General features: G+C 41.7%; 1 protein-coding gene across 1 annotated transcript in view; it reads left to right on the top strand.

Moving 5' to 3' along the window:
- Positions 1-883: 883 nt before the first annotated feature.
- The window catches only part of LOC124777485, a 47,007-nt gene continuing 20,013 nt past the window's right edge, over positions 884-27,877 (top strand). The window contains exons 1-3 of the mRNA XM_047252920.1: positions 884-1,007; positions 16,075-16,248; positions 23,748-23,871. Coding sequence (XP_047108876.1) covers positions 16,108-16,248; positions 23,748-23,871 — 265 coding nt within the window. The 5' untranslated portion in view covers positions 884-1,007; positions 16,075-16,107. The remainder of the gene's footprint in view (positions 1,008-16,074; positions 16,249-23,747; positions 23,872-27,877) is intronic.

Below are 27,877 nucleotides of genomic sequence, written 5' to 3' on the forward strand. Positions count from 1 at the left end.
CCAGCGATTCATGTGAGCGGAGATGAACAACGGAGGGAGCCAATTAAGGGAGTATTGTGGGTGATCAAACACTTCCCTTCGTAAGCGATGCAAGAGCGTCTTCATTGCACCTGCAAAATGCGGCTGAAAATTGTCTTGAAGAAAAAAACACATGACATTTATGTTATGTGGGCTGCATAGTTTCAGGCGAAATATCTCACCAGATTCAGATACTTGGCGAGAGACACTGTTGTTTTAGGCATTTCTTCGTGATCACTTTGCGCTCAGGACTGAAAAGAGCGACACGAAGCTATCGACAGGCACACTAAAGACACTGGACAATACATCTGTGCAAAGTTCCATCGGATTTTCACAGTGGTTTCCATTTCGAGCTTATCCGGATCTCACTTCCCGAATACGCTTGGTACACCACTTTCAAACTTACTACATGTGCTTTCTGTCGCAACCTAATTTGGAATTAAATGGGGCAAGAAGCCATTTCGTCTGAGAATCGTGGTCATTGGTTCTGTATTTTTGTGTACTTCATTTGTAAGTTTTTAGCGTTTTGAGGTGGAGATGGGAAAAAGCCCGTTATTAGCCTGGAAAATAATATGAAATTAGATTATAGCGCCACCCAGTCTGCCAGAGGAACTGTCGGTATCTGCCTCGAAGATTCGACGGGGGTCTGTCTGGTGAGCTTGCATGTTGCGTCTTAGCATAAGATGTTTCAGCATCCGCGACGATTGGGCAATGGAAGCAGATTAAAACTGCAGGAAGGATACTGAAATGTATCATCTAGGAATGCATACAGGCGTCGCAATTTCTCAGAATATGTGTGTTGGCACAAACAGAGTTCGTCCTTTGTGACACCGTTAAGCTGCACCTGCTGGTAATACAGGCGAGCTAATCAACGACCGCAGATGGCTGGGCTAAGCTAGGTTGCAGCCAGCTGGCGGGGCCCCTGCGTGCCGCGGTGAGCCGTTCCGACAGCGGACGCCGGACAACACCGCGGGCCGCCGGCCAATCAGGTAATGTGCTCGCCGCTGCCGCTGCCGCTGGCTGCGCGACCGCTCTCACAATTAAACCGAAACCGCAGATACACGGCCTCCCTACGCGACGCACGCGACAGCTGTAGCCACCGACTCACCACCCGCTACAGTTCATCATTATAAAAGCTACACGCCTCACTTGTTACGGCGGTGCTATGCTGTGCTGACAAGCTGTTTGCTTAATAATACACTGCATATCCGTACACGTTTGGTCGCTTTGTGTTGTACCAGGAACCACTTACACAGGAATATCTGTTTACTCCAAATGATTCAGCGGCTATATGAATATTCTAGTTCATCATTATTCGCCTAGGCTGTGAAGAGCAATAGTGCGGCTCAGATTTAAACATTTGTACTTTATGTTGTGACTGAAAGGGTTGGGTTGTTTGGGGAAAGAGACCAAACAGCGAGGTTATCAGTCTCATCGGATTAGAAAAGGACTGGGAAGAAAGTCGGCCGTCCCGGAATTTGCCTGGAGCGATTTAGGGAAATCACGAGAAACCTAAATCAGGATGGCTGGACGCGGGATTGAACCGTCGTCCTCCCGAATGCGATTCCAGTGTGTTGTGACTGAAATATTTAAGAGCTTACACATATAAGGTATTTATATTTTGTGCGAGTCCAGTGTGCTGTGACTGAAAGATTTAAGAGCTTACACATATAAGGTATTTATATTTTGTGTAGGTATTTAGGTACTGTGTTAGCAGAGAAGTGTGTACATGAACGTAAGCTGTAAAGCTATGATACACGTAAACATATCGCTGTCAACAAAACAACCGGGAAAAGTAGTTTGTCGGGACGGACTTCTCTAATAGCGTTCTTTGTTTTTGTTAATGCTTCATGCTCGAGCGAAAGTCTAACACATTCATTGACAAAGAGAGTTTGAGTGGACTTCCTTTAGCAAGTGAAGAAGGTTGTGTGTAACTTTCAGTTATATGAAACTCACAGAAAAGTAATAGAGATAAGTAAATTGACAAATCCTGAGCTCAGTGAACTTTCACAATAACGAAAGAAATTGAGACACCGTGCCCCTCCAATACAAATTATCGTATACTACCACAGGCTTTCCAGGTAACATACAATGCACTCCTTATTAAAAAATTACTCATTAATAAAATTGCATAAGTGGCCGACAAGGCGACAGTGGGTACTAGAATTGAGTTTCCAAAAGTAACCTAATATAATTTTAAATCGTTGGCAGCTGTTCTCATAATATCACATTAGTACAATGTTCCAAAGGATATAACATAAGAACATACAAAAATGTCATTCATGGACCTCAAACAGTTACATAAATGAATAATACTTCAAATTTCTGATACTTTTCTAGTGTGAAACACTTTTTTTTTCTTTAAGAATTTTAAGGGCAGCAACGATAAAGAACATGGACTGGACAAAAGGGATAATAACATACACCAACAGGATTTAGCTTTAAAGAAATCAATACATTCTAACAGTTCATGGACCTTAAAGGGGGAACAAAATTCAAATGGCTCTGAGCACTATGGGACTTAACAGCTGTGGTCATCAGCCCCCTAGAACTTAGAACTACTTAAACCTAACTAACCTAAGAACAACACACACGTCCATGCTTGAGGCAGGATTCGAATTTGCGACCGTAGCGGTCGCGCGGTTCCAGACTGAAGCGCCTAGAACCTCTCGTCCACCCCGGCAAGCAAAGGGGGAACAGTTAAAATACAAATATCCTGGGGCCATTTGTTGTAATTGTTATTTCTGTCGTCGCTTCACACTCTCCCAACTCTAATTTCCAACTGGTTCCGGAAACATCTGTCCACACCTCGTCAACAGCTCATCTCTCTCACCGAGCTTTGTGCGTAAAGGACACCTCCCACAAGGTCTTCTTTCCGGTGGAACCCTTCCCTACTTTGTTCTTCACAGCTCTGCCAGTATAATCGTCGGGGTTACGAAGCTATTGCGGCCGTTTTACATTCATCAAATGTAGCTCCGTTAGCTATTCTGCATTCTACTACAAGTTCATTCTACAATAGCGTTTACGAAAAGAAAAGATAAGAATATTTTCCCTTCATGAGTACCTAATGAATCACGGGCTGCCGACTGTGTGGCCGAGCGAGCGTTTCAGTCGCTTCAGTCCGTAACCGCGCTGCTGCTACAGTCACAGGTTAGAATACAGCCGCGGGCATGGATGTGTGTGATGCCTTTAGGTTAGTTAGCTTTAAGGAGTTCTAAGTCTAGGGGACCGATGACCTCAGATGTCAAGTCCCATAAGTGCTTAAAGCCATTTGAACCATTTGAAGCCGGTCGTAGTGGCCGTGCGGTTCTAGGCGCTATAGTCTGGAACCGAGCGACGGCTGCGGTCGCAGGTTCGAATCCTGCCTCGGGCATGGATGTGTGTGATGTCCTTCGGTTAGTTAGGTTTAATTAGTTCTAAGTTCTAGGCGACTGATGACCTCAGAAGTTAAGTGGCATAGTGCTCAGACTCATTTGAACCATCTGAACCATTTGAATCAAGGACGAAGAACAAATTTAAGTCTATTCCGTATATTGATAAGGATAGCAAAACACAGAACGATAATCGGAAACGACAGAGCAGACATTCAGAGCCGAATACAGTTTTCGAGCTTCACTAACACCGTCAAAAATATCTAGAGGGTATCCCCCTATTTTGATTTATTGCCGTTGAATCGATAACACAGTGCAGACAACATCTTAACATTGTGAACCATAAAATCAATTTTCATCAATAACTTGAGACCTACGAAGTTTCGTGTTTGCGCCGTCTACACCAATACACTACAGAATCGAAACCGAAAATATCTTAGTTAATTCGAGATTTCTACCCCCACTATAAAGACGAAGAACTAAACAGGGCTCAAGTAACATTCGTAATACGTCTCTATGGCAGTTTTTACATTTATATGGACTTCCATTGATTCGGGTTTACCTGCTTTTACCCAGAAACTATTGATAGTGATCTTAAACGCTGCGAACAATACGTTGGCAACAGACATATTTCTTTGTGATCCATTTTTCCAGAGAAGCTGCTTGGCCATCCAACTGTGTTTGCTGGTGATGTATGTTTCAAATATCCCACTCAGCTATGTGTAGTGCGGTGTGCTTATTTACTATGTATTTAGTATGTTATCGATTTCGGAGTTACACAACTGCAGCCTCAGGCGTCCGTATGGTTGTCCAGATCAATGTACCATGGAGCAAATTCAACAACTTTATTAACGTACATAGGAGATTCAATGTGAAAGCCATGTGTAAAAGACCACAAAAGACGACAGTAGCAAAGCTATACTGACGTCGAGACATACACATGAGATGCCATAGCCGTTTTTGTTCTACGCTTATTCGTTTGGTTTGTATATGACATTTTACGCATAAACACTTCTTTCAGTGCTTTCCTACTGTTAGGTATGTGTCTTTAATATTAACAAAGCAAAAGGCTCGTAAGTATTGAACAGAACCGCCGTTGTAGTGTCTGATAATTAGGGACTAACCGCTGGTTGCTGCACCATTCAATGTGTTTCATTCCCGGACGAAAATTGAGGCGCGCTGGGATGGAGGGGGAGGCACATAGATCGTCAGTGTAGTGAAATTTGGGGAAAGCTAGTGGAGAAACAGACAGTCATGCGAAACTCAGATAATAAGTGAAGGATAGTTTATTTAGACGCCGACTTTATTTGGGGGATGTCCACTATTTAACATCATGAAGGCAGCACCCAGCACATGTCAGGTTGGCGTTAACAGTACTGCTTGACTGCATATACAAATGATAATAATTTCAGCTCAGGTGTGTAACCTAGATATAAATAAAGCCATCTAGTTGTGTACTCAGGGTGTCTCACACATTGAAACGCCCCCTTAGAACAATTATACATGACTGTCCTTAAACTGACACATAATACTGTATTTTTAGCGCAACGCAATCTGACTTTGAAACATCCCTACAAAAGAATGGCCCTGACTAAATTAACCTATACGTTTCACAAATCACTTACCTCACAAAAATCTTCGGTACTCGAACTACTGCAATACAGCGAGCGCTACTACTACTAGCTAAATAAAAGATTCAAACTACTGAAGGCACTAACTACTGATTGGCATAGTTAGCAAATGAAAGATTTTGATAGAGAACAAACAATGTATTTATCTTAATAGTGATCAAAAGTCATAATGTATATAGCTACATGCTGCTAACATCCAGCTGCCCAACACTGGAATGGCAAACAACAACGCAAACTAGCCACAGACTGCACACAGTCAGCCAGTGATTTCCATACAGAGCGCTACGTGGCGTTACCAATATAAGAACCTAAACAGCCTACTTACATAGCCCCCATGCTCCCCACAAAAAATTTTACAAATCGTTTTCGGCACTGGCCAATACATATTTGTTAAAATTTTTTCACAATTACAATAACAAAGAATTCAAATGCGCACACTTATTGATACAATGTTGGTCAAAAGCTAAAATTTTCTCAGAGTCCATAAAGACAGTCCTGATCGTTCATCACAGTAAAATTGCGGTGTTTTTCTCAAAGTCTGAGCAGTAAAAGAAAATGCACACGGAAGTAGTGGATTTCCATGCAGTCTTGAAGAAGTAGTGTTGTCCTTCCAATGGAAGGACAGTGCTGACTCTTGACATGCAGACAGGTAATGGGCCACAACAGAGCAAACCCACAGCAAAGTCAGTCGAAGTTTTGAAGAATATTGGTAGGTAGGTCATCACAGAGCAGACCCACTGTAGTCCTGGTAGAGATTACGGTATTGGTGGGTCACCAGAGGTGCAGACCCACTGCATTTCTCGTAGAAATAATGGTATTGGTGGGTCATCAAAGGTGCAGACCCACTGTAGTCCTTGTAGAGACGGCCAGCAGCCATCTGTTGCGACTGTGCAGGTGCACAATCACCATCGAAGAGTCTTGCGGAGAATATAGCAAGTCCATAAACCACCACTTGTCCACTCACAAAAAATTTTTTTGGAATGTCCTTAGAACCAGCAATGCTGTTATCCAGTCCCTTGCTGAATTATCAACACACGTGCATGCACTAACAGTCCCAACTTCTCACATACTGTGCATATATTATGACCAACAGAAACGTGTGCAGTGAAATGATACTTAATTTGAAGAACTGGTGTCTATACAATTATAAATTTACAATGTAGGAATACAATTACAAAGGTACAAAATACATCATTAAAGAACATAACAGTACAGGTAACATTTGTAGTAACACAGGGTTTACAAAAGAATAGAATAAACATACACATCAGTGTTACAGGAATTATGACATAAGTAAATACATAAAAGATCAGAATAACTTTTGAATCATCACCTTCCCACATGAGCAATAAACCAAAACAGAATAAATAATGTCTAAGCATCTTTACAAGGTAAATAACATATTGTCAGAAAAACTCTACAACATAAATCTTATTAGCTAAACATATACAGACAGGAAAAACACAAATTCACATAGTGTAATAACACAAAAATACAGGACAGGGTTTGTTTTCAGTGTAACATTTGGTACTGCAGTCCAACCCAAAACTTCATTCCATAGATTGTCCCTCTTATTTTCACATTTGCTCCAGCCAAAAAAAAAAAAAAAAAAAATCCTATGCAAGCATGCGTTCTGTATTCTGTTCACATCCTCTTTCAAAAATAGTTTTGCTCCACTGTACACTACTTTTTTGACCAAACCATTTTCTTGTAGCTTCTCAATGCATTTCTTCCAATTCATCATAGTTAGTTTCTTATATAGTCTACCCCCTCTTAAGCTAACTTAAATCTACTGAGCTCAGATGCTAAACTAAGGGACGAGGCAATGCAGCAGCACAAAACAATTAATACAAACAACAATGAAAAAAATGGAAATTGTCAAAGCAAGCAGCAAAAAATTATAAATTAGCAAAGCAATTGCAATATTATAACTAATATAAGGCAATGTACAGCAAACAAGAAAAATAAATCAGTAGTAAAACTGGCTTAACAGAGTAATACAAAGTGAAATTCAGCATCACTATGCCTGGCAAACAGCAGCAGCAAATGCAATAACTTATACCTAAATATGACAAAGCTCAAGCAGAAAAAATATTACAGTAAAAATGGACATGTGTAATACCTATGTCACATCTTAACACTAGAGTGATGCATCACAAAAACTTACTCTGCAATAAAGTTACCAAGTCATTAAAATAATTATTTATGCAATTTCTGTGAAGGGAAATGTCTATTTGTGCTCTCTTTTCTAAGAAAGCATATCATAAACGTATTCTTTACTGGGTCTGTAGACAGAAAATAGTGATATTAGTACATCTATTAAATTTTATAATAACCAATGCCACAATGCAGCTAGAAACTAGATATTAAAGAAAATGAGCAAATATGTACAAAGGAAGGCATGAAACATCATTCATTAGCCATATGGCATTTCATAAGGTACTAAAAAAAATCTCTCAACTAGAAAGACAGTAGTCATAATCAGGTGTATAGACATAAAAATATTTCTCGTCATTTCATTAGGCGTTTCAGTAAATATCATAAATTAAGAGCTCCACAGTGTTATCATATGTTTTCAAGTTTGAGCGTGCCATATTTGCGATGCTTTCTCTGAAAAGGCACACACTAATGGCTTTTTCTCCAGGCGTCTGACACAGCTGGCCACTCAAGACGCATTATGTCAAGGTCACTTGGCTTTCTTACCGAAATATTTACGACACCAGTTTGTAACACAGTGACAGTCTCACATAAAAAATTTCACAGGTCTAGAATTTGCGTTACAAATCTGTAGAAACAAAATCTTGTAAATATAACAGTGTCCAAAAAATATTCGTCGGCATTGTGGTACATTCACGCATTTACACACATTTCATAACTCTTAAAGTACGATTCTTGGTTTCCAACATCCTTTTTCACAAGTCAGAGTCCCTAACCACTACACATTATTCCTTACCTTATTACACATATACATATTCGTCGACACTTCTTCAATATTTCATCATAATAAATACGTAGCATAATGAAATTCCTCATATAGCATCAGCTTATTGATCATAAACATACCGCAACAGCGTAATACACATCGTCATCATAACATCATAAAACCTCAGCCAAATCTCAAAATTGTCGTAGCTTCCTTCAATAATTTCAAAACCTAAAAAAATTCTCTGCTCATGTCAAAAGTGTCATCTACCTCAAACGTACTTTAAAAATCATGATCCTATACCAAATACGACATTCAAAGCTCTCATAGTATCACAATGGTTCCAAAAAAATATGAACAGTTAACAAAGTACAGACAAAATCCAGTTTCATAAGTGTGAAGTTATCCATCTGTGTAATTGCGTAAACATGTGTCACTGATGTAGTGAAAAAATGTTTATTTCTCTGTTAAATAATCAGATAGCTGTGTAATTTATGTGTTAGAGAAATGTGGTACCGATGTGTTTAGTTGTATAAGCAAATACCATATTAGCTAGGGCTCCTTGCGCTTGCCAAACACATGGTACGCCATATGAAACGTCCGCTTTGAACAATTATACATGACAGTGCTTAAACTGACACACAATATTTTTTTAGCGCAACGCAATCTGACTTTTAATAATCCATACAAAAGAATGGCCCTGACTAACATTAACCTATACGTTTCACAAATCACTTACCTCACAAAAATCTTCGTTACTCGAACTACTGCAATACAGCGAGCGCTACTACTACCAGCTAAATAAAAGATTCAATCTACTGAAGGCACTAACTACTGATTGGCATAGTTAGCAAATGAAAGATTTTGATAGAGAACAAACAATGTATTTACCTTAATAGTGATCAAAAGTCATAAAGTATATAGCAGTTCATGACATCCAGTCTTACAAATTTCAAAACTCCGCCATCTCTCTCCCCACATCCACCACTGCTGGCGGCTCACATCCAACTGCGAAACGCTACATACTGCTAACATCCAGCTGCCAAACACTACAATGGCAGACAACAATGCAAACTAGCCACAGACTGCACACAGCACAGCCAGTGATTTTCACACAGAGCGCTACGTGGCGTTACCAATATAAGAACCTAAACAGCCTACTTACAACATTTAGGGTCAGATTGAGACAGGTGATAGAGGCTCCATAACCGATGATGTTGAGACAGGGAACCAATGGTAGGAAACGCATATTTGTTGTGTTATGGGCATATATTGCGTACAACGAATAGTAGCAACGTGACTCATTTGCTGCCTCCCCGTTTCACTCGTCAAGGGTACCTGGTGCTCCTGCGAGATGTGCTGCCCCACCTTGTTGTCCGCAAAAGTATGTGAACACGACGGTGCACCAACCCACTTCAACGTTGATGGCCGCGAGCACCTGAACAACCCATACCTTCATCGTTGGGTTGGAAGGGGAAGTCCTGTCGCATGGTCAGCGCTGTCACCGGGTCTCACACCTCTCGACTTTTCACCATTTTGGTGTATGAAACCACCGTCGAAACGGATGAGGAACTGCTTGCTAGGGGCCAAACTGCTTGCCTCCTAGTACAACAGACGCCAAGGATCTCTGAGAGAGTGGAACTTCATTAGCCGTTGTGTGCATTCATTGAGACTGGCGATCGTCACTTTGACCAATTACTATGAGCTACATTTTTGTTATACTGTGTACGCTGTGTATTTCCAAAACACAATAAATACGTATTTCCTACCATTCCGTTGTTGGCGCAAGAGGTTTGAGGCATACTGAATAAGGAAGGTATAACTTACAGGTTTCTCATTCGAAATAATTGAACGTTGTTTTTTGTGAGAAGCTCCTGTTACGCCTCGTCTACCAGCGGCTATCGTGAACGTGTGTGAAACCTTATGGGACTTAACTGCTAAGGTCATCAATCCCTAAGCTTCCACACTACTTAACCTAAATTATCCTAAGGACAAACACACACACCCATACCTGAGGGAGGACTCGAACCTCCGCCGGGACCAGCCGCACAGTCCATGACTGCAGCGCCTGGCCGGCCGTGGTGGTCTAGCGGTTCTAGGCGCTCCGTCTGGAACCGCGAGACTGCTACGGTCGCAGGTTCGAATCCTGCCTCGGGCATGGAGGTGTGTGATGTCCTTAGGTTAGTTAGGTTTAAGTTCTAGGGGACTGATGGCCACAGATGTTAAGTCCCATGGTGCTCAGAGCCATTTGAACCATTTTTTTGCAGCGCCTGAGAACGCTCGGCTAGTCCCACGCGGCCAGCGGCTATCGGAATTCAACAGTGGCAGAAATGTGGCCAACCGCGATTGCGTTTTATCGTTCAGCGATATTGCTAATTGATACAATGAGGCCATACAAGTATGGAATCCGTGAGTTCATGAGAGGCTCTCAGAGAGTAGGCGCGACTAGCCCCAGAGAGGCAAAACACTGTTCGATCGGTCATGTAGGGTAGTACAGCCTCGTCAACCACCTTTAGACTTTATTTGCAAAGAACACTCGAACGGGATACCCGATCGTGTTTGGAGAATCATGTACACTGCTGGCCACCGTAAATGCAACACCAAGAAAGACAAGAGGTAGCACAACAAAATTTATTTTGTAGATAACATGTTGACCAAGTATCAAATGATTACGTTTACAGACGTCTGTGACATGTGGTTCCTGCCGGAATCAGTAGCCAGAGTAGCCACCATTGTTGGAGATCACCGCTGCCACACGTCTCGGCATTGAGTCAAAGAGATGTTGCATGTGTTCCTGGGGTACAGCAGCCCAACCAGCTTCCACACGTTGCCAAAGATCATCTGGTGTGGCAGCTGGGGATGTAATCTGGGTCACTCGTTGAGCAACCATGGACCACATGTTTTCTATCGGCGAAAGATCCGGAGAGCGAGCCGGCCAGGGAAGCACTTCAATCTGGTTATTGACGAAGAACCTTCGGACAATGAGTGCCACGTGTGGTCGCGCATTATCCTGTTGAAATATGGCTGTGGCCGAGCCCTGAAGGTAAGGAAGGACAACTGGCTCCAGCACCTCGGATATGTAGCGCCGGCTATTTAAAGTACCGGCAGTGCGTACTAGAGGCGTGCGAGAGTAATATCCAATACCGCCCCATACCATAATACCCTGTGCAAGACCAGTGTGGCGGTGCATAATTCAGCTGTCCAGAATCCTCTCTCCATGGTGTCTCCACACTCGAATCCGACCATCGTGGTGCTGCAGACAGAAGCGTGCCTCGTCACTAAAGACAACGTCATTCCATTCTGCCGTCCACATCCGTCTGTCATCACACCATTGGCGACGGAGACGTCTGTGGTTCTGCGTCAATGGTAGACGAAGCAATGGACCACTCTGCTGTAAACGGCGTCGAATGGTACGCGCAGACACTAGATGATGCGTTACAGACGCAATGTGCTGTGCTATGGTTCGGGATGTCACTGAGCGATCCGTCACTGCCATGCGCACAATTTGCCTATCAGCACGTGCAATGGTGCACCGAGGTGAATGCGATCGACCACGTCGGTCCGTCGTACCCTCCTGCATCCAACGGTCACATATCCGCATTACAGTTGTTTGGTTTCGTCCAACACGACTATCGATTTCTCTGTATGATAATCCACAATCTCGGTAAGCCACTATCCTTCCTCTGTCGAACTCGGATACTTGGATACTTGATCAAACGATGTTCGCTGTTGTCTACGAGGCATAACTGATCGTCTTGTGAAACAACCACAAGGTAAACACACGTGCCGAACGTACACTCGTCGAAATCGCCAAGCCTTAAATGGCGCTATGAGGTGGCGCCACAGGCGCGCGTGATGTGCGTCTGCGCTGAAATTCTAATCAGTTGCATATCTCATCGCTGCAAACCCATGGTGTAAATTTCATTTGATTCGGATGCTTCCTTCAGGGTGTTGCATTTACGGTGGCCAGCAGTGTACTATCAACACAGCTCAACACAGCGACCACTGGCTCCGTTTTCCTTGACGAAGCAGACAGATGCGCTCGAGAGTGGTGCGCCAAGTGACAGCTCAGCCAGCAGGAATGGCACCCACCACACATTGCCAGACTGCATTTTTCATACGTATACCCAGCACCTGGCGTAATGGTGCATGGTACACAATACAACGCCCGTAATTTGAACAGCAGGTGTTACATTCCTGCCAGTGGCTGTGTCCTATCTTAGAGGCGGCTGTTTCCTAACTTCAACGAGATAACGCGAGACCACAAGTTACCGTACTGCTCTGACCTACCTCGATACAGAGGACGGAATATGTCTAGCCATGGGTTGCGGAGATACTGGCAAAGTACCAAGCGCCAGCCATTACGATCGATGAACTCTGTCATAGAGTGAAGCAGCGAGGAATGACGTACTTGTATCTCCCAGTGTATTCCCATTTAGCTATAATCAGGCTATTGCTAGTTTGCTCCCAGAGAATAACTATTGAGAAAATACTTAAAATTGTTATTCTTTAGGTAAATATGACATATAAAAGGTACTGCAGATGTGAAACCGTGGTCACATGTCAGAGAGGGCCTCATGACCATAATCAGATCAGGTTAAATAGATAAATAAAACAAAAACGAATACTGAAATGAAATTTAACGATTTTACAATATTGCTCATAACAAATAAATAAATGTATTTAAAAAATTACATGCAACTACCTGGCACCCAGAATTCCAAAAATCTAAATACTAGCAAATCGACAGACTTTCTCAGTTCTAAAAATTTGGTGAAATCAATTAGGAAATTGCCATAGAAAAGACTGATTACGAAATTCAAACTGCTGAGGGCATCGGTCTTTAAACTTACACTAACTTCGCCCTTTAACGGCTCTGGACGTGTTAACGTGAGCAGCTTTGTACCTGTCCCTGTGTGCTCTAAACGTGTCTAACCGCGCCACCAGTCCTTCTACCTGGTACTCTGAACGTGTCTAGTATTACGGGTCATTCTAAAATATTTCTGTTTTCTAATGCCACTAGCTTGTTAGGAAAGCTTGTTAGTAACGGAAACATTGGCACTGTTTCAAACAGTGCAGTTCATGACATAATTTCATGACAAGCAGAAAATAAAGTAACACTAAATCACAGTAAAACAGACATTTCCGCATCTCGTGGTCGTGCGGTAGCGTTCTCGCTTCCCACGCCCGGGTTCCCGGGTTCGATTCCCGGCGGGGTCAGGGATTTTCTCTGCCTCGTGATGGCTGGGTGTTGTGTGCTGTCCTTAGGTTAGTTAGGTTTAAGTAGTTCTAAGTTCTAGGGGACTGATGACCATAGATGTTAAGTCCCACAGTGCTCAGAGCCGAGCCAGACATTTCAACAAAACCCGACGTTCTAATTTCACAAAATGGGCATGTTATTAGTAAAACTGAACAGTTCAGATTTATAGATGTTCAGATAGATAGTTAACTGGCGTGGAAAGCCCACGTTCACGATTTTGTTCACGGACTTAATGCTGCCATTTTTACTGTTCGAACGGTATCTGAAGTAAGTGATCGTTCGACACGAAAACTAGTCTTCTCTGCTTATTTTCATTCGCTTATGTCGTATGATATTATATTTTGCAGTATCTACTTCCATTCTGAAAGAATGTTTTTGGTTTATAAATGGGCAGTTCGGGCAATAGGTGGAGTAAGTTTGTGAACCTATTGTCGACCCCAGTTCACTAGTTGGGTATTATTCAATTGGCCTCTCAGTATGTAAATCTTTTAATGTCGTTTTTGTTAACAATATCAGCTTATTCTCAAGAATTAGCAGCTTCCACTCAGTTAATACTCGGCGGAAGTCCAATCTGCATTTGGATTGCACTTCCTTAACTCTTGTGTCGAAAGCTGTGCAGTGTTCTGCTGCATCGATTTTCAATAAGCTACCACAATAATTCAAAACTCTTAGCAGTAATCCAAGCACTTTCAGATCGAAACTGAAGAGTTTCCTCATGGGTCACTACTATTCTGTTGGGGAGTTCTTTGAAAAATTAATCTGATTGTTATGTTATATTGTTGTTTGCGTTTACTTAAACTTATGGCTTGACTATTTTGGGTTCATAAGCATTTTATTTTAAGTGTTAGTACTTTTATGTCGTAATTTCATGAACTGACACGTTCCATGACATTTGAGATTTGCTCCTCAATTTGCTCCTACGGAAACAGACGTGTAAATAAAAAAATAAAATAAGTATTTCCCAACGGGAGAGGGGATTATATTTGCAGTTATTGCATACAATTCATCACTACACCCGTTACCCAAACCACTGATATTCTCTATACCAAAGGTCCTGTAGATATTTTCAGGACAACATTTTCCTTGCAGATGTGCCAAATGCATTAGTTCGTATGGTTCTGCGAAATCCAAATTTTGTTCCACATAAATTATAGGGCTATTGTCCTCCGTATGCAATAAGTGCATGGTCATCAAAAATGTAGCTGTACAGGCGGGAATATACGTTCATTCCATAAGAAATTTGCGTCTGTCGTCAAATTATCTGGACTTAAGCTCATTGTAACTTAAATGGGAAAAAGGAACCTTTCCGAAATCTCAAACTCAGTTTTGTATTGTACTGCAGCCCGTAGTGGCCATTGTCTATTTTAGTATCTTAGCATAGTCCTACAGACCACTTCTTTATTAAAATATTCAGTATGAATAAATCTTTTTACATTCTATTCATGGCGAATTGAACACAACATTCACACCTACAGCCTATGAAGAAGCTACGATTCTGCTAACACATTACACTGCCCTTTCTGTGACTACCAACCTCTCTGCCGTCAATTAATGTGCTTCGAAAAATTAACGTTTCACCTCGCTCACTCGTCACGAGCAAGTTGGTTGAAAAACTTTAAGCCGTTAGATGTTACATGGTTAATAACAAAAGGTGGGTCGGTATCGATCGTTGAAGTAGAAATAGTTACTTCTGTTGCAAATAAATTTCAGTCTCTGCCTGACCGTCATCAGTGCTAATATTAAAGACCTGAGGACTCACAAATACAAGCAGTGAAACTGCAATATCTACACTTATCCACGAAGAGTACTTGTCAGACTGAAGGTACAAATGCAACTGCCACAGGACATTAATACTGGCACTGACGATGGTTACGCAGTGATTGAAACGGATTTGCTGCAGAAATAAAAATGTCTATTTCAACGATGCTGACTCTTCTTTTGTTGTTAGTACTGTTGTAGTGGATGTGGTGCACGCAAATCCTGATGGAGTCTCCATTACACAGTTAATACCTAATGTCTATTCGGTATAGATTTACACCAAGAACATGTGGGATAGCAGGTATTCTACGCACAGAACATACAATATAACTCATAACTGAATGTAAAGCAGAACAAATTCACATAAGAGAGGTAAACAAACACGCGGAAGCAGCAAATTATGACGACAAGGTAGCCTGCACCTGACACGGAAACACTGCAGGGCGAGGAGTGGACTTTGGTGACACGTAAGGGACGATATCGAGCAGTCTACTTTCGTGACAGCGACTTATAGTCGTTTCCTTACAATTGCTCGAAATTACATGGTGGAAACGGCGTGTGTGTGCAGTCATGGGAAAAGGCATCTTCTAAGCAGAGGGTAGGAGCAAGAGGGGTACGAGAAACCACGTACTTCTCCTGGTTAATACTCAAATCATCCTTATCATTTGCATTTTCTTTTCTTTTCTGGACAGTTTTTGCGCCACCTCTACGTCTGCTCCCTTGACGGGAGCCCATCTCGCCTTGCGTTTGGTACGGCTCTGGCTGTATTTGTAAAACATGATTATTCTCTATCCACTACCATGATGCAATTTTAAGGAATCACAGTATATTTTGAGAAGGTTCATAACTGGAGTACGAAAAGGAGCTTAGATTTCTTTGCCCAACAAAGAAATTCATTATCTACGAAAATACACATGATGTACTGTATTCTATTTCAAGAGATACATAAGGCACGAGTAAAATCATGTTGTTTACCATCAATAGTAGAAGTGATGTTAATGTTTTTATTCCTAACGTTATCGGTGAACATAGCCTACACTAGTTTCTCAAGAATCTGCAAATGATTTGGAGGGTAATGGTACAGACACTGAATGCTGTTTTTACATGTTATAGGAATTAAGCAACGATATCTGTGACCAACAAGTGATGATTAGAATGTTCTCTACGGGGATCTGTTGCGGTGCCTTCGTATTCTGGGCGCTTGCTGTTACTACACATGCAGCTCATTATCCTATGTACCTCGCATTCACTGCTAAGCGCAACTCGTCCGGGTACTGGATTGTGAAGGTATGTAATTCACTGTTTTTTTTATATCTACTGTGAATATGTATAAATACATATCTTTCTTCAGCTAATTAATTGCCGGTCGCGCTGGCCGAGCGGTTCTAGGCACTTCAGTCTGGAATCGCGCGACTGCTACGGCCGCTGTTTCGAATCCTGCCTCGGGCGTGGATGTGTGTGATGTCCTTAGATTAGTTAGGTTTAAGTAGGTATAAGTCCACGGGACTACAGACCTCAGATATTAAGTTCCATAGTGCTCAGAGCCATCTGAAGACAAGAATTAATTTGTGTGGGTCGCTGACAGGTGTTTGTAAAGCAAATGATTTAAACTGTCGTATTGTTAAAAGAAAAGAAATAAAATTGAGGACCTAGCCACTAATTTAGAATTTCCGAAACAGTAATTTATTTTTCCGGACAGCATCGACAAACAGATTCAATTCGACGATAATAATTCACTTCTAGCTAGTCGCATCTGATGAGCAGACGGTACTGATCGAATGGCGACCAAAACACAAATTACAGTCAGTTGTGAACACAGCCTGCCAGAAGTTTGTTTGCTAGGGAATGAGCAACGGCAAGTGTACTGCTAGCAAAGTTTCCCCCCACGCGTTATCACCGTGCCACTTGGCAGCGACAGACTCGAGTGAGGGAACGAATATTGCAAATATTCGTTAACCGATGGGATTATTTCCTGTCTTACTGACTCTTTCGGCTGTTTAAGGGTACCCAGTTCACCTAAAGAGTGTTAGCTACTGGAATCGTGCAACACCGACTGCGACAACTTTGGTCACCGAAGTCTGAGCTGATACTAGTGACAGCAAACGAGTGACTCCGGAATGCATCCAGCCCAGTTTTTTGCCGTTATTGCTACCAATACTGTCCTTTCCTTAGCTTATTTCATACAACTTTTTTTCGCTTTGGCAGTAACCAACTTTTAATACGTGCATACAAGGTGAGCACGAACTCCACCGACAAAATTTCATACACGGCTTTTTATACATGTATACTAGGTGAAAATAAACCCCACCGACAGATTTTCGGAGGTGGTTCATTGATACTCCTGAGTGATTTGGTGTAAGGGACCTGAGGTCTCCGGTTGCTGTACAGAGTAACTTTGTATTTACGATTTATTCTGTTTGCTACCCAAATTACTTTTGTTCCCCAGAAAATATTTTGATACCAATGAACAGCTTGCAATATGGAATCATTAAAATGTCTAACTCAGAGTACAGATACAAAAGAACTGTAATGTCATTGCCACTGGTGTCGTGTCAGTTCAGAATATCGGTGGCGCCGTTGGGCCGCTCTTCCGTTGCATTCATTGTACCAACAAACGAGGCGTGTAAAGGCTGACTCTTGGTCAGTAAACCTGTCCACACTACATGCCACTGATCACGTGCAACTGACACAATCGAAAACACAAATCCGAGGCAGAACTGATCAGTGCTGAATGCAAGCTCCAGGACAAAAAGTGGGCGTTAATACTGCCAGACAACAAGTATCGTGACAGAATGGAACAAATTTTAGGTTAGCAGAGTGTTCCACCAGGAATGGCGGTCTAGCCCACGGCTTTCCGGGCGGGAAGGAGCGCGTGGTCCCCGGCACGAACCCACCCGGCGGACTTGTGTCGAGGTCCGGTGGGCCGGCCAGACTGTGGATGGTTTTTAGGCGGTTTTCCATCTGCCACGGCGAGTGCGGGCTGGTTCCTCTTATTCGGCCATAGTTACACTATGTCGGCGATTGCTGCACAAACAAGTTCTCCACGTACGCGTACACCACCATTACTCTACCACGCAAACATAGGGGTTACACTCGTCTGGTGTGAGACGTTCCCTGGGGGTGTGCACCGGGGGCCGAACTACACAATAACCCTGAAAGAGTGGTTCGATGTGGAGAGGTGGAGGGGTGAAGTGGACTACGGCAGTCTTCGTGGGGTTGTGGGCCACTGCTGCTGTAGCGGGGACGGAGCCTCTCCGTCGTTTCTGGGCCCCCGGTTAACATACAATACAATACAATACAATGGTCAATATGGTAGGAACGATTATTCAAAACAAAAACGTCTGGTAAACATGGGCTCCAAAGCGCATGACTTAAGAGATCTGAACACTTCAGCTAAGATACTATGACACAAATCACTTTTACTGAAACCTCTTTGCTTTCCAGATTCTGGAAGGAGGTTGTACAGACAAAAACAAGAAAATATTGCTCAGTAAACGGGGACTCTACGACATATACCTTAAGCGCTTCAGTACCAGAGATCTGTTGCACAGCAGCGAAAATGATCAAATGCTCATTGCTCTCAGGGTATGCATTGTAGAGTCCATGTTTATTGCACATTTTTGTTTTGTTTTCAAACATACTACCACATTTCAAAGTATGAAAAGCAAACATACTGCAGTGGAAGAGATTTGTTTCACAGTATCATCTATTAAAGGGAGTGCCTACACTACGCTAGTCCGTCCTCTTTTGGAGTGCTGTTGCTCGGTCAGGGATCCTTACCAGATAGGATTAACGGAGTAAATCGAGAAAGTTCAACGAAGAGCAGCACGTTTTGTATTATCGCGAAATGGTGGAGACAGTGTCACCAACATGATACAGGATTTGGGATGGACACCATTAAGACAAAGGCGTTTATCGTTGCGGCGGAATCTTCTCACGAAATTTCAATCGCCAACTTGCTCCTCTAAATGCAAAAATACTTCTTTGACGCCAACGTACATGCGGAGAAACCATCATCATAATGAACTAAGGGAAATCAGAGCTCGCACGGAAATATAGAGGTGTTCGTTTTTTCCACGTGCTGTTCGAGAGTGGAATAATAGAGAATTACGGTGAGGGTGGTTCGATGAACCCTTTGCCAGGCAATTACAAGTGATATGCAGAGTATCCATGTGGATGTAGATCGCTGTTAAGGCATGAATTTTAAAGCTCATATTTACTGGAAATTTTGGTTTAGAATGATTATTCCTCTCATATCCCTGAATATTCAATATTCTTTCATTTATAAAAGTCCGTTTTGATCGCATACACTGTACAATTCATAATTATTGGTTTCAGCCGTTGCCACCTACAGAACTGTTACAAATAGATAAGTGGTGTAACCAACTAGGTTCAATTAGCTGAACCAAAATCTACAACTGGTCTAGCGATTCGTAAGAAAAATGAAACTATTAACATGCCAGAATGAGATTTTCAATCTGCAGCGGAGTGTGCGCTGATATGAAACTTCCTGGCAGATTAAAACTGTGCGCCGGACCGAGATTCGAACTCGGGACCTTTGCCTTTCGCGGGCAAGTGCTCTACCAGGTAGGATACGAGATACTGGCAGAAGTAAAGCTGTGAGGACGGCGCGTGAGTCGTGCTTGGGTAGCTCAGTTGGTAGAGCACTTGCCCGCGAAAGGCAAAGGTTCCGAGTTCGAGTCTTGGTCGGGCACACAGTTTTAATCTGCCAGAAAGTTTCGAACTATTAACATGATAAACAATCACACTTACCACCCATACGTAGCATAAGAATATTCTGATGCAGGTGTCAACATCAAAATCTAACGATCTAGGTACACAGAAGGTGCTGGTGATGGCCTGGATACGTCCAGTAATTAAACAAATACATGAGGCCAGTAGAGGGTGCTAATATCAGTGTACGTAAGTAACTAGTATCGTTAATTCTGTACCTGAGATCCTTTATGCGTGGGCACTTATTAAAATTTCTTTATAGAGGAAAATGAGCGTCTGACAATGAAACATCAAAATATATAAAATATGTGTCCTCGGAGTCTTTAGGGCCGGCATTTCTAACTAAAATCTTTCCGGTTTTCACGCTGCGTCAATTCGAATAAAATTTTCGGAAGCTCCAGAATTTTATTCGAATAAACGCTGCTTGGAAACCGAGAAGATTTTATTCAGACATAAAATATGTGGAAACAAAAATCATGCTTAAAATCCACATAAAACGTGTAAAAACTAATAATAGAAAGCTACTAGCCTGGTAAAATAAAAATATATAATTGCGTAAAAGTCAGAACAAAATATTTTATTGTTTCTGCAACACAAAACATTTAAACGTAAACGAAAATGTAAGACAGTTAACAAGACAGTGACTGTTGATTAAAATTTCGATAGCTGATGACACATTCGGAGCGGAATCTCTGTGGCACCTCTTCGTGCCTTCTCGGTAAGAAGTTTTCGTTTTGCAGTGAAGGAGCTTGCGAACAAGGCAGGTGGTGGCTGGCGCACACGACCACACACCAGTTTGCTGCGTCATTCGACGCTTCTAAAACTGAATATATCAAAAATGAATATATATAAAAACTGAATGTATCAAAATAATCAGTCATGTTAAATTCATTCTGATCATTCAACAGTAATCCCAGTAGCCATTTTCTTTAAAATTTCAATTTCTCGTTTTGATGCCTTACTCAGTTCAGCCATAATAGCCTCTAAATAACTTTCCACATGTTTTACTTCATCCAAATATGTATCGAATACGGTTTTATTTAGGCTATATGCATATGATGTAGAACGAGTCTTGAAATTTCTTCCCGTCTGATCAATATAAAACATTTCGCGTGCGGGCATTTGATCATGTAGACGTTAGATTCTAAATATTTGTTAGTGCTATTGCGAACTTTGTGGTGTTGCTCAGAAACAACAGTACCTTTCCTTTTAAACACAATTTTTACTCTCGATTTTTCTGAAGGATTGTGCAGCATTGTATGACAAAGCAGTAAAAGACTTCTTTCCTCTGGACCTTCTGACTCCTGTCATGTATTTTCGACTTTAGTTTCTCATAAGGGTTAATTACATTACTGTGAAAAATACTTGACTGGAAAGAGACAGCAAATACAAAGGGTAAGAAGTCGTATGTTGCTAGGTCATACAATGGTGCAGTTGCCGAGAGAATAGAACAAGCCTCCAGAAAAACGAGAGAAAAATTGGAATTCAGGCGAAAGGCATCGTTTTTTCTAAGCTACACCACAAAGTTGGCAACAAAAGCGACAAATATTTAGAATCTGGTATCTAGAAGATTAACTGCCAAGACTGCGAAAAAATATAGATTGTTGCGACGGGAAGAACTTTCAAGACTCGTTTCAGAGAGCTTGTATACAACCAAACTAAGAGCGTATTCTGTACACATTTGGATAAAGAAAAGTATATGTCAGGAAATATAGAATATAATATGGCAGTGTTGCATAAGGCATCACAAGGACAGTTATTGAATGTACTGGAGAAATGGAAATTTACGTATACAGAAAACAGAAACTGGGATTACTGCTACCAGGTGCGAAAAGGCTGGACCTTTTTCATCAGCTACGCCATAGGAAAACAAAAACTTCTTAACGAGAAGCCACGAGGCGGTGCCACTGTATTTCCGCTAAGATTGTGTCATCGACTATCGAGATTTTAATTAACAGTCACTGTATTGTTAACTGTCTTACATTCACGGTTATGTTTAATTGTTTTATCACGCAGAAAGGTTTCGATTTATGAATGTCATGTCACTTGCAAACTTTCTATTCTGATTTTGACACGATTATATGTTATCTACTTTTCCAGGTTAGTAGACTTCTATTATTAGTTTTCACATGTGTTATGTAGATTTTAAGTATGGGTTTTATTTCCACATATTTCATGGCAGTTGATGTTTTATTGTCAGATGCTCACTTTGCCATATGATGTTATTTTAATTCATGACTACGCATACTGGATTTTAGCTACTGAATTTACGGTACTGGTTACCAGTGTACTCTATTAACAGAGCCCTATATTGTCCTCAGTTATTTGTATAAATACGGGGCATATCCATGCCATCACCAGCGCGTATCGTGTACCCAAATCTATAGATTTTGACGATTATACCTACATCACAGTACTTTTAGCCTGTATATGGCTGGCAAGCGTGGCTGTTAATCATGTTAAAATATTTATTCCTCTTATGTATCACTAAGTCTGTGCCAACTGGATCCAGTTGGTTACACCACCGTGTTTCCGTTTGTAACTATCTGATGATGGGGATGGCCAAAATCGATAATTGTGAATTGTACAATTTATGTGATCAAGACGAACCTTTACAAATAAAGTGGCATAACGTAATCGCAGACTCATGTACGGACTTCATGCCTTCATTTGCTAAAGTTACCATTATTCTCAGGTCACTTTGCATAAAAAATTTCAAAATACTTAAAATTAGACTTTATCCGGCTCCATAGCCGACGGGTCAGCGCATCTGACTCCTATGCGGAGAACACGACCTCAGTTCCTGGTACTGGCAGTACTTTTCCTCTGTGAGAGAACTGCAACAGTTTCGTAATGTCAACTGAGAAGCTGCTTGACTGAGAAGTAGCAGCTCCAAGGTTGACGACCGCTGGCACAGCTGTATCCTGAACCCATCATCTTCCATATTGCATCCTCATGGCAGGACAGGACGGACAATTGGTGTCGCTTCTCAAACTAGTAGGGGTCTGAATACATAAGAATAAACGTCTAAGTTAAACTCATTCCTTACATTCGCATGACGCCACGCGGCAGCGGAGGGCACGTTGCTTGCCGCAACAGCTTGGTCTTTGGGACCTGATCTCCTAGATCAATTTCATTACATTTTTCATCATTTATGCGTTTGTACATACGATATATATGTATTTACAACACTTTTGCAGACAAAACAGTGCTTCTACATCTATGCGCATCGATTGATTACAGCAAAAAAAAATCGTATCCCTGTTTGTCGGTAAGACTGCTTCCACAATGTTTAATACAGCGTGGTTTGAGAGAGTTTGTTAAGCGAGAGATCTTTTCTCGGACTAAATAATCCTTATTATGACGTAGCCTATCTCTTAGTGGACGAGGGATCGAACGTTTATTTATATCACTTGTAATGGGCCAATGCAATGTGCCTACGAATTCTGTAGCACTGGAAAAGCGTCCTTCAACTTTGTTATAATCAATCTGTGTGAGTTCTACATGTAAACGGTCGGTGAAATGGATTTGACCACGCGCCAGTATTATTAATACTTTACAGTAAACGTATTGGAAGAAATTAGTGTGCTGCTTTTACGGGAGTAGAACGATCCTGCCGTTATAAGGGTGATGCAATATTTTCAAAGTCTGTTTATGCAACGCAGTGGACACGCGTTAATTGATCTGGACGCATGAAGAACGAGCGAAGAGGTTAATTCCGTTTGACACATAGCATGGCTTTGCCCACTATCTGTCGCTCGGGAGAGGGGGGGGGGGGGCAGGAGGGCGATCTGTCAATATGATAAAATTTTGGGCTCTCTTTTACATCAAAATCATTATTCTAAGCCCATAAATTCAATGTTCCTAAGTTGTGCCGCTCATAACATCAGTTATCATTTTTCTCTCGAAACATACATGTTCTCCCCGACGCTTTTCCGTACACCACATACATTGGGTTTTTATTTTGTGTAGTTATCCAAAAGCCCTAACGCCTCTTATTATCAATACGAACTTTTTCCTCAGCGGCTGCTGCTGACCTTTGTGTGTTTCAGATGGACATGGATCACTCGTACGGCGTGGGCTGGCAAGGAAACGAGGCGTTCGAAGCTGCCGTGGACGTCGCCGTCAGGACCTGCAGGAATGGCGAACTATTCGATATCACAATCCACTTCAAAGGTACGCTACCTTAAAACAAGTAATGACTGTATCACACTTCTGAAACTGTGAACTGACATACTGAGAAAAGAGAGGTTTTGTTCTCAATCAGAATAATACCATGATTATGATATACCACGGAAATTTTATAAAGTTCTTTTTGGGTAACGAAACGAAATAACAAGCAATCAAAAGATAATAATTGCACGAAGTGCTCTACATAGATTATTAGAGGTTGATATTTGCAAATACATAATTCTTTGTATATCTATGCTTCAAAATCAACGAGAAACTGTTTGATTACATTTATAACATACGTGAAAGTACACTGCTTCCTGCGGATTTCTGAAGGGTGCATTAATGTCTCTAGGTTTCTCTCCATTATTGTAGCTGAATCCGTCCTCCTTGCATCAGGGTGTGGTACACACATCTTTCTGCCGCCTGACCTTTATCGTAATCCACTGGCCAAAACAACGACTACGAGGTTACTCACCATAATATTTGAGGAACATCCTTTTGACATTTTTCAGCATCACACAACAAAAACAATGACAACAAATATATTAATATACGTGCCGCCTGTTCTTCCGGACATGTCCGAAATAACAGATACCATTTGGATCTTGCAGACGTTATGAATCAAGACACAAAGGAGTTAATGGCATTTAGCTGCTAGTGGGCGTTAATTTACATCAGACGAGGCTGGCCACTCATCCCTTCAGTGCAGATGCACACCACACTCGAATTCTTACGGTAGTCGGCGAAACGCCACGAGTAATGAGGGTAATGGGCAGGAGTATTACGTCAGTAATGTGTGGGTAAGTTGAGAGTCTACATACGACGGGAGACGTGGTAGGTTAGTCCGTGCAGTTACGATGATCACTACGTCGGGATGGCTTAGTCGTCAGGGCATCTGTATAGTAAGCAGGAAACCTGGGTTCGGTTCGAATCCGAGTCCGACATAAATTTCCAACTTTCCCCAATTATGTAATTCAATGCTCACTAGTAGCTAAATGTTATTAATTCCTTTGTGTCTTGAAATATAACAACTTCCGAAACTGTAAGAAAAACAAACAAATTTACGGGGCCTAGGGAACGATCGTAGAGGATAAGAAGCTGTCTTGAGCACAGAGAAAGCGCTAAGTGCTGTAGTGGTGACAGGCAAGGTTTGGTAAATGTGGGTGGTTGGTTTGTCTACATGTCTTCATCATGGGCCTCACACCACTACTTCCATCGTAGCTGCCCATATTAAAGTACTTTCGAACAGAGCATACAGCAAACTGTGGGGCCACGTAGATGCTCGTGAGCGACAGATACGGAATATTTTGCTGTCAGTATCTGACTTGTGAATATAGAAAAATGAATTTTCCTTCGCCACTCAGAAATAAATGAGTCATCAGACATCTGACTGGTTTGATACGGCCAGCCACGAATCGCCAAATTCATCTCAGAGTTAAATTTGCAAACTACCTCCTCAGTTAATGTATGTAATGGATGTATTCGCATTTCTGTCTCTCTCTTCAGTTTTTACCCACCACAGCTCCATTTAGCACAGTGGAAGTCATTCCCTGATGTCTTAACAGATGTCCTACCACCCTGTCCCTTAATCTCGTCAGAGTTTTACTTCTTTTCTGTATTTTCTCTCCTATTCTGTGCAGAACCTTTTCTTTCCTTACCTTATCAGTCCACCTAATTTTCAGCTTTCTTCTATGCACTACATCTCAAAGACTCCGATTCTCTTGTGCTCCCATTTTCCCACAGTCCATCTCTCTCTACCATACAATGCAGAACATTCTCAGAAAATCCTTCCTCACCTTAAGACTTATGTTAGATACTAGCAAACCTCTATTGGCCAGGAATCATCTTTTTGCCAGTGCTAGTCGGCTATTAATGACCTCGATGCTCTTTCCGTCATGGGTTATTTTTCTAAGTAAGGTAACAGAATTCCTTAACTTTGTCTACTTAGTGATTCTGTATTCTGATGGTAAGTTTCTTACAGTGCTCATTTCTGCTACGTCTCATCGCTTTCGTCTTTCTTCCATTTGCTGTCATTACACATTCTGTACGCACTAGACATTCCATTCATCACATCCTGTAACTCTTCTTCACTTTCACTAAGGATAGCAACGTCGTCCGCGAATCTTATCATTTATATTCTTCCTTCCTCAATTTTAATCCCATTTCTGAAATATTCCTTTATTTCCGTCACTTCTTCTCCGACGTATAGATTGAACAGTAGCGGCTAAAGATCTCACCTCCGCCTTCCATTCTTTTTAATCCGAGCACCTCGTTCTCGGCCTTCTGGTTTTATTGTTCCATCTTGGTCCTTGTACATACTGTATATACCTGTCTTTTCCTACAGCTCATCCATATTTCTCTCAGAATTTCGAACATCTTACACCATTTTGCATTGTCGAACGACTTTTCCTAGTCGAGAAATCCAACGGGCGTTTCTTGATTTTTCTTCAGTGTTGCTTCTAATATCAAACGCAACGTCAGAACTGCCTCTTTGGCGCATTTCACTTTCTTAAAGCCAAACTGATCGTCATCTAAAATCAATTTACTTTTCCATTCTTCTGCGTACAACTTGAATGCATGAGCTTTTAAACTGATTAAGCGACACTTCTAGCACTTGTAGCCTCTTGCTATATTCGGAATTGTGTGGATGATGTTTTTCCGAAAGTTTGATGGTGTCACCAGTCTCATCCATTCCACACATTAAAGTGAATAGTCGTTTAGGTAACACTTCCCTGATGACTCCTGTTTCTTTTGTCACGTCATCAGACACGTTTTCCTTGTCGGAGTGGCCTTCAGTGCAATCTTGCCATCTATCTTACCTCTCTCCTGCGTTAAACAGTGTGATTCTCATTGCACTCTTAATGTTACCATCCTTGTTTTTAATTTCACCGAAGGCTGTTTTGAATTTCCTATATGCTGAGTCAGTCCTTCCGACAGTCATTTATTTTTGATTTCTTCGCATTTTTCGTGCAGCCATTTTGCCTTAGCTTCTTATATTTCATGTTTATTTCGTTCACAAGTTACTTGTATTTATGTATTCCTCAACATTTTTGTAGTTCATTCTTTCGTCGATCAACTGAAGAATATCTTCTGTCACCCATTGGTTCTTCGCAGTTACCTTCCTTGCACCTCTAGTTTCCTTTCCAACTTCTGCGACTGCCATTTTTAGAGATGGCCATTCTTCTCCAGCTCAACTGCCTACTGAACTATTCATTATCTCTTCATTTTTCAGTATTTCCGTATCATACTTCCCTTCACACTAGTTCTTCCTAACTAGTCTGTTCATCACTACTAAATTGTGATCTAAGTCTATATCTATCCTTACAATCCAGTATCTGACTTCTGAATTTCTGCCTCACCCCGTATCCTCTGGCCTCCTCTTGTAACCACTGAACAGAGTATTCACTATTACTAACCAAGTCCATATTCTCCCGTAACCCTTTCTTCTACTCCTAGTCTTAAAACCGCATCTCAGTCCCCCACGACTATTAGATTTTCATTTCCCTTTACGTACTGAATTATCCGTTCAGTATGCTCAACTTTCGTTGGTCATTGAGTCTTTCTCTCATGGTCACCTAACCCTGGTAATCCCCTTCCGGAGATCCGAATGAGGGAATACTCTGGAATCTTTTGCCAGTGGAGAGATTGTCATTACACTTTTTTCAGTTACAGGCAACATGTACTGTACATACAAATCGTCTCTTTAACGCACTATTTTCCATTGCCTTCAGCATTCTCATTCCGTTGACCATTTCTGGTTCTTCCACCTTCTAGGAGCTATTCCCCACCACCTCAATGACATGTGAGTGCCCTGAATCTCTGTCCGCTCTTTCGCCCTCTTTGACAAGGCCGCTGGCAGAACGAGGATGACAATTTATGCCGGAAGTCATCAGCGGCCATTACTGGTGATTTCTATTTAAAATTTAAGCACTGTTGAAGTTAACCCGGCAGTGAGAATGTTTCGATTACCACACAAAGACGCAAGTCCTAAACCGCCAGTGCACATTTC

This window comes from Schistocerca piceifrons, chromosome 2 (assembly GCF_021461385.2).
Source record: "Schistocerca piceifrons isolate TAMUIC-IGC-003096 chromosome 2, iqSchPice1.1, whole genome shotgun sequence".
NCBI lineage: Eukaryota > Metazoa > Arthropoda > Insecta > Orthoptera > Acrididae > Schistocerca > Schistocerca piceifrons.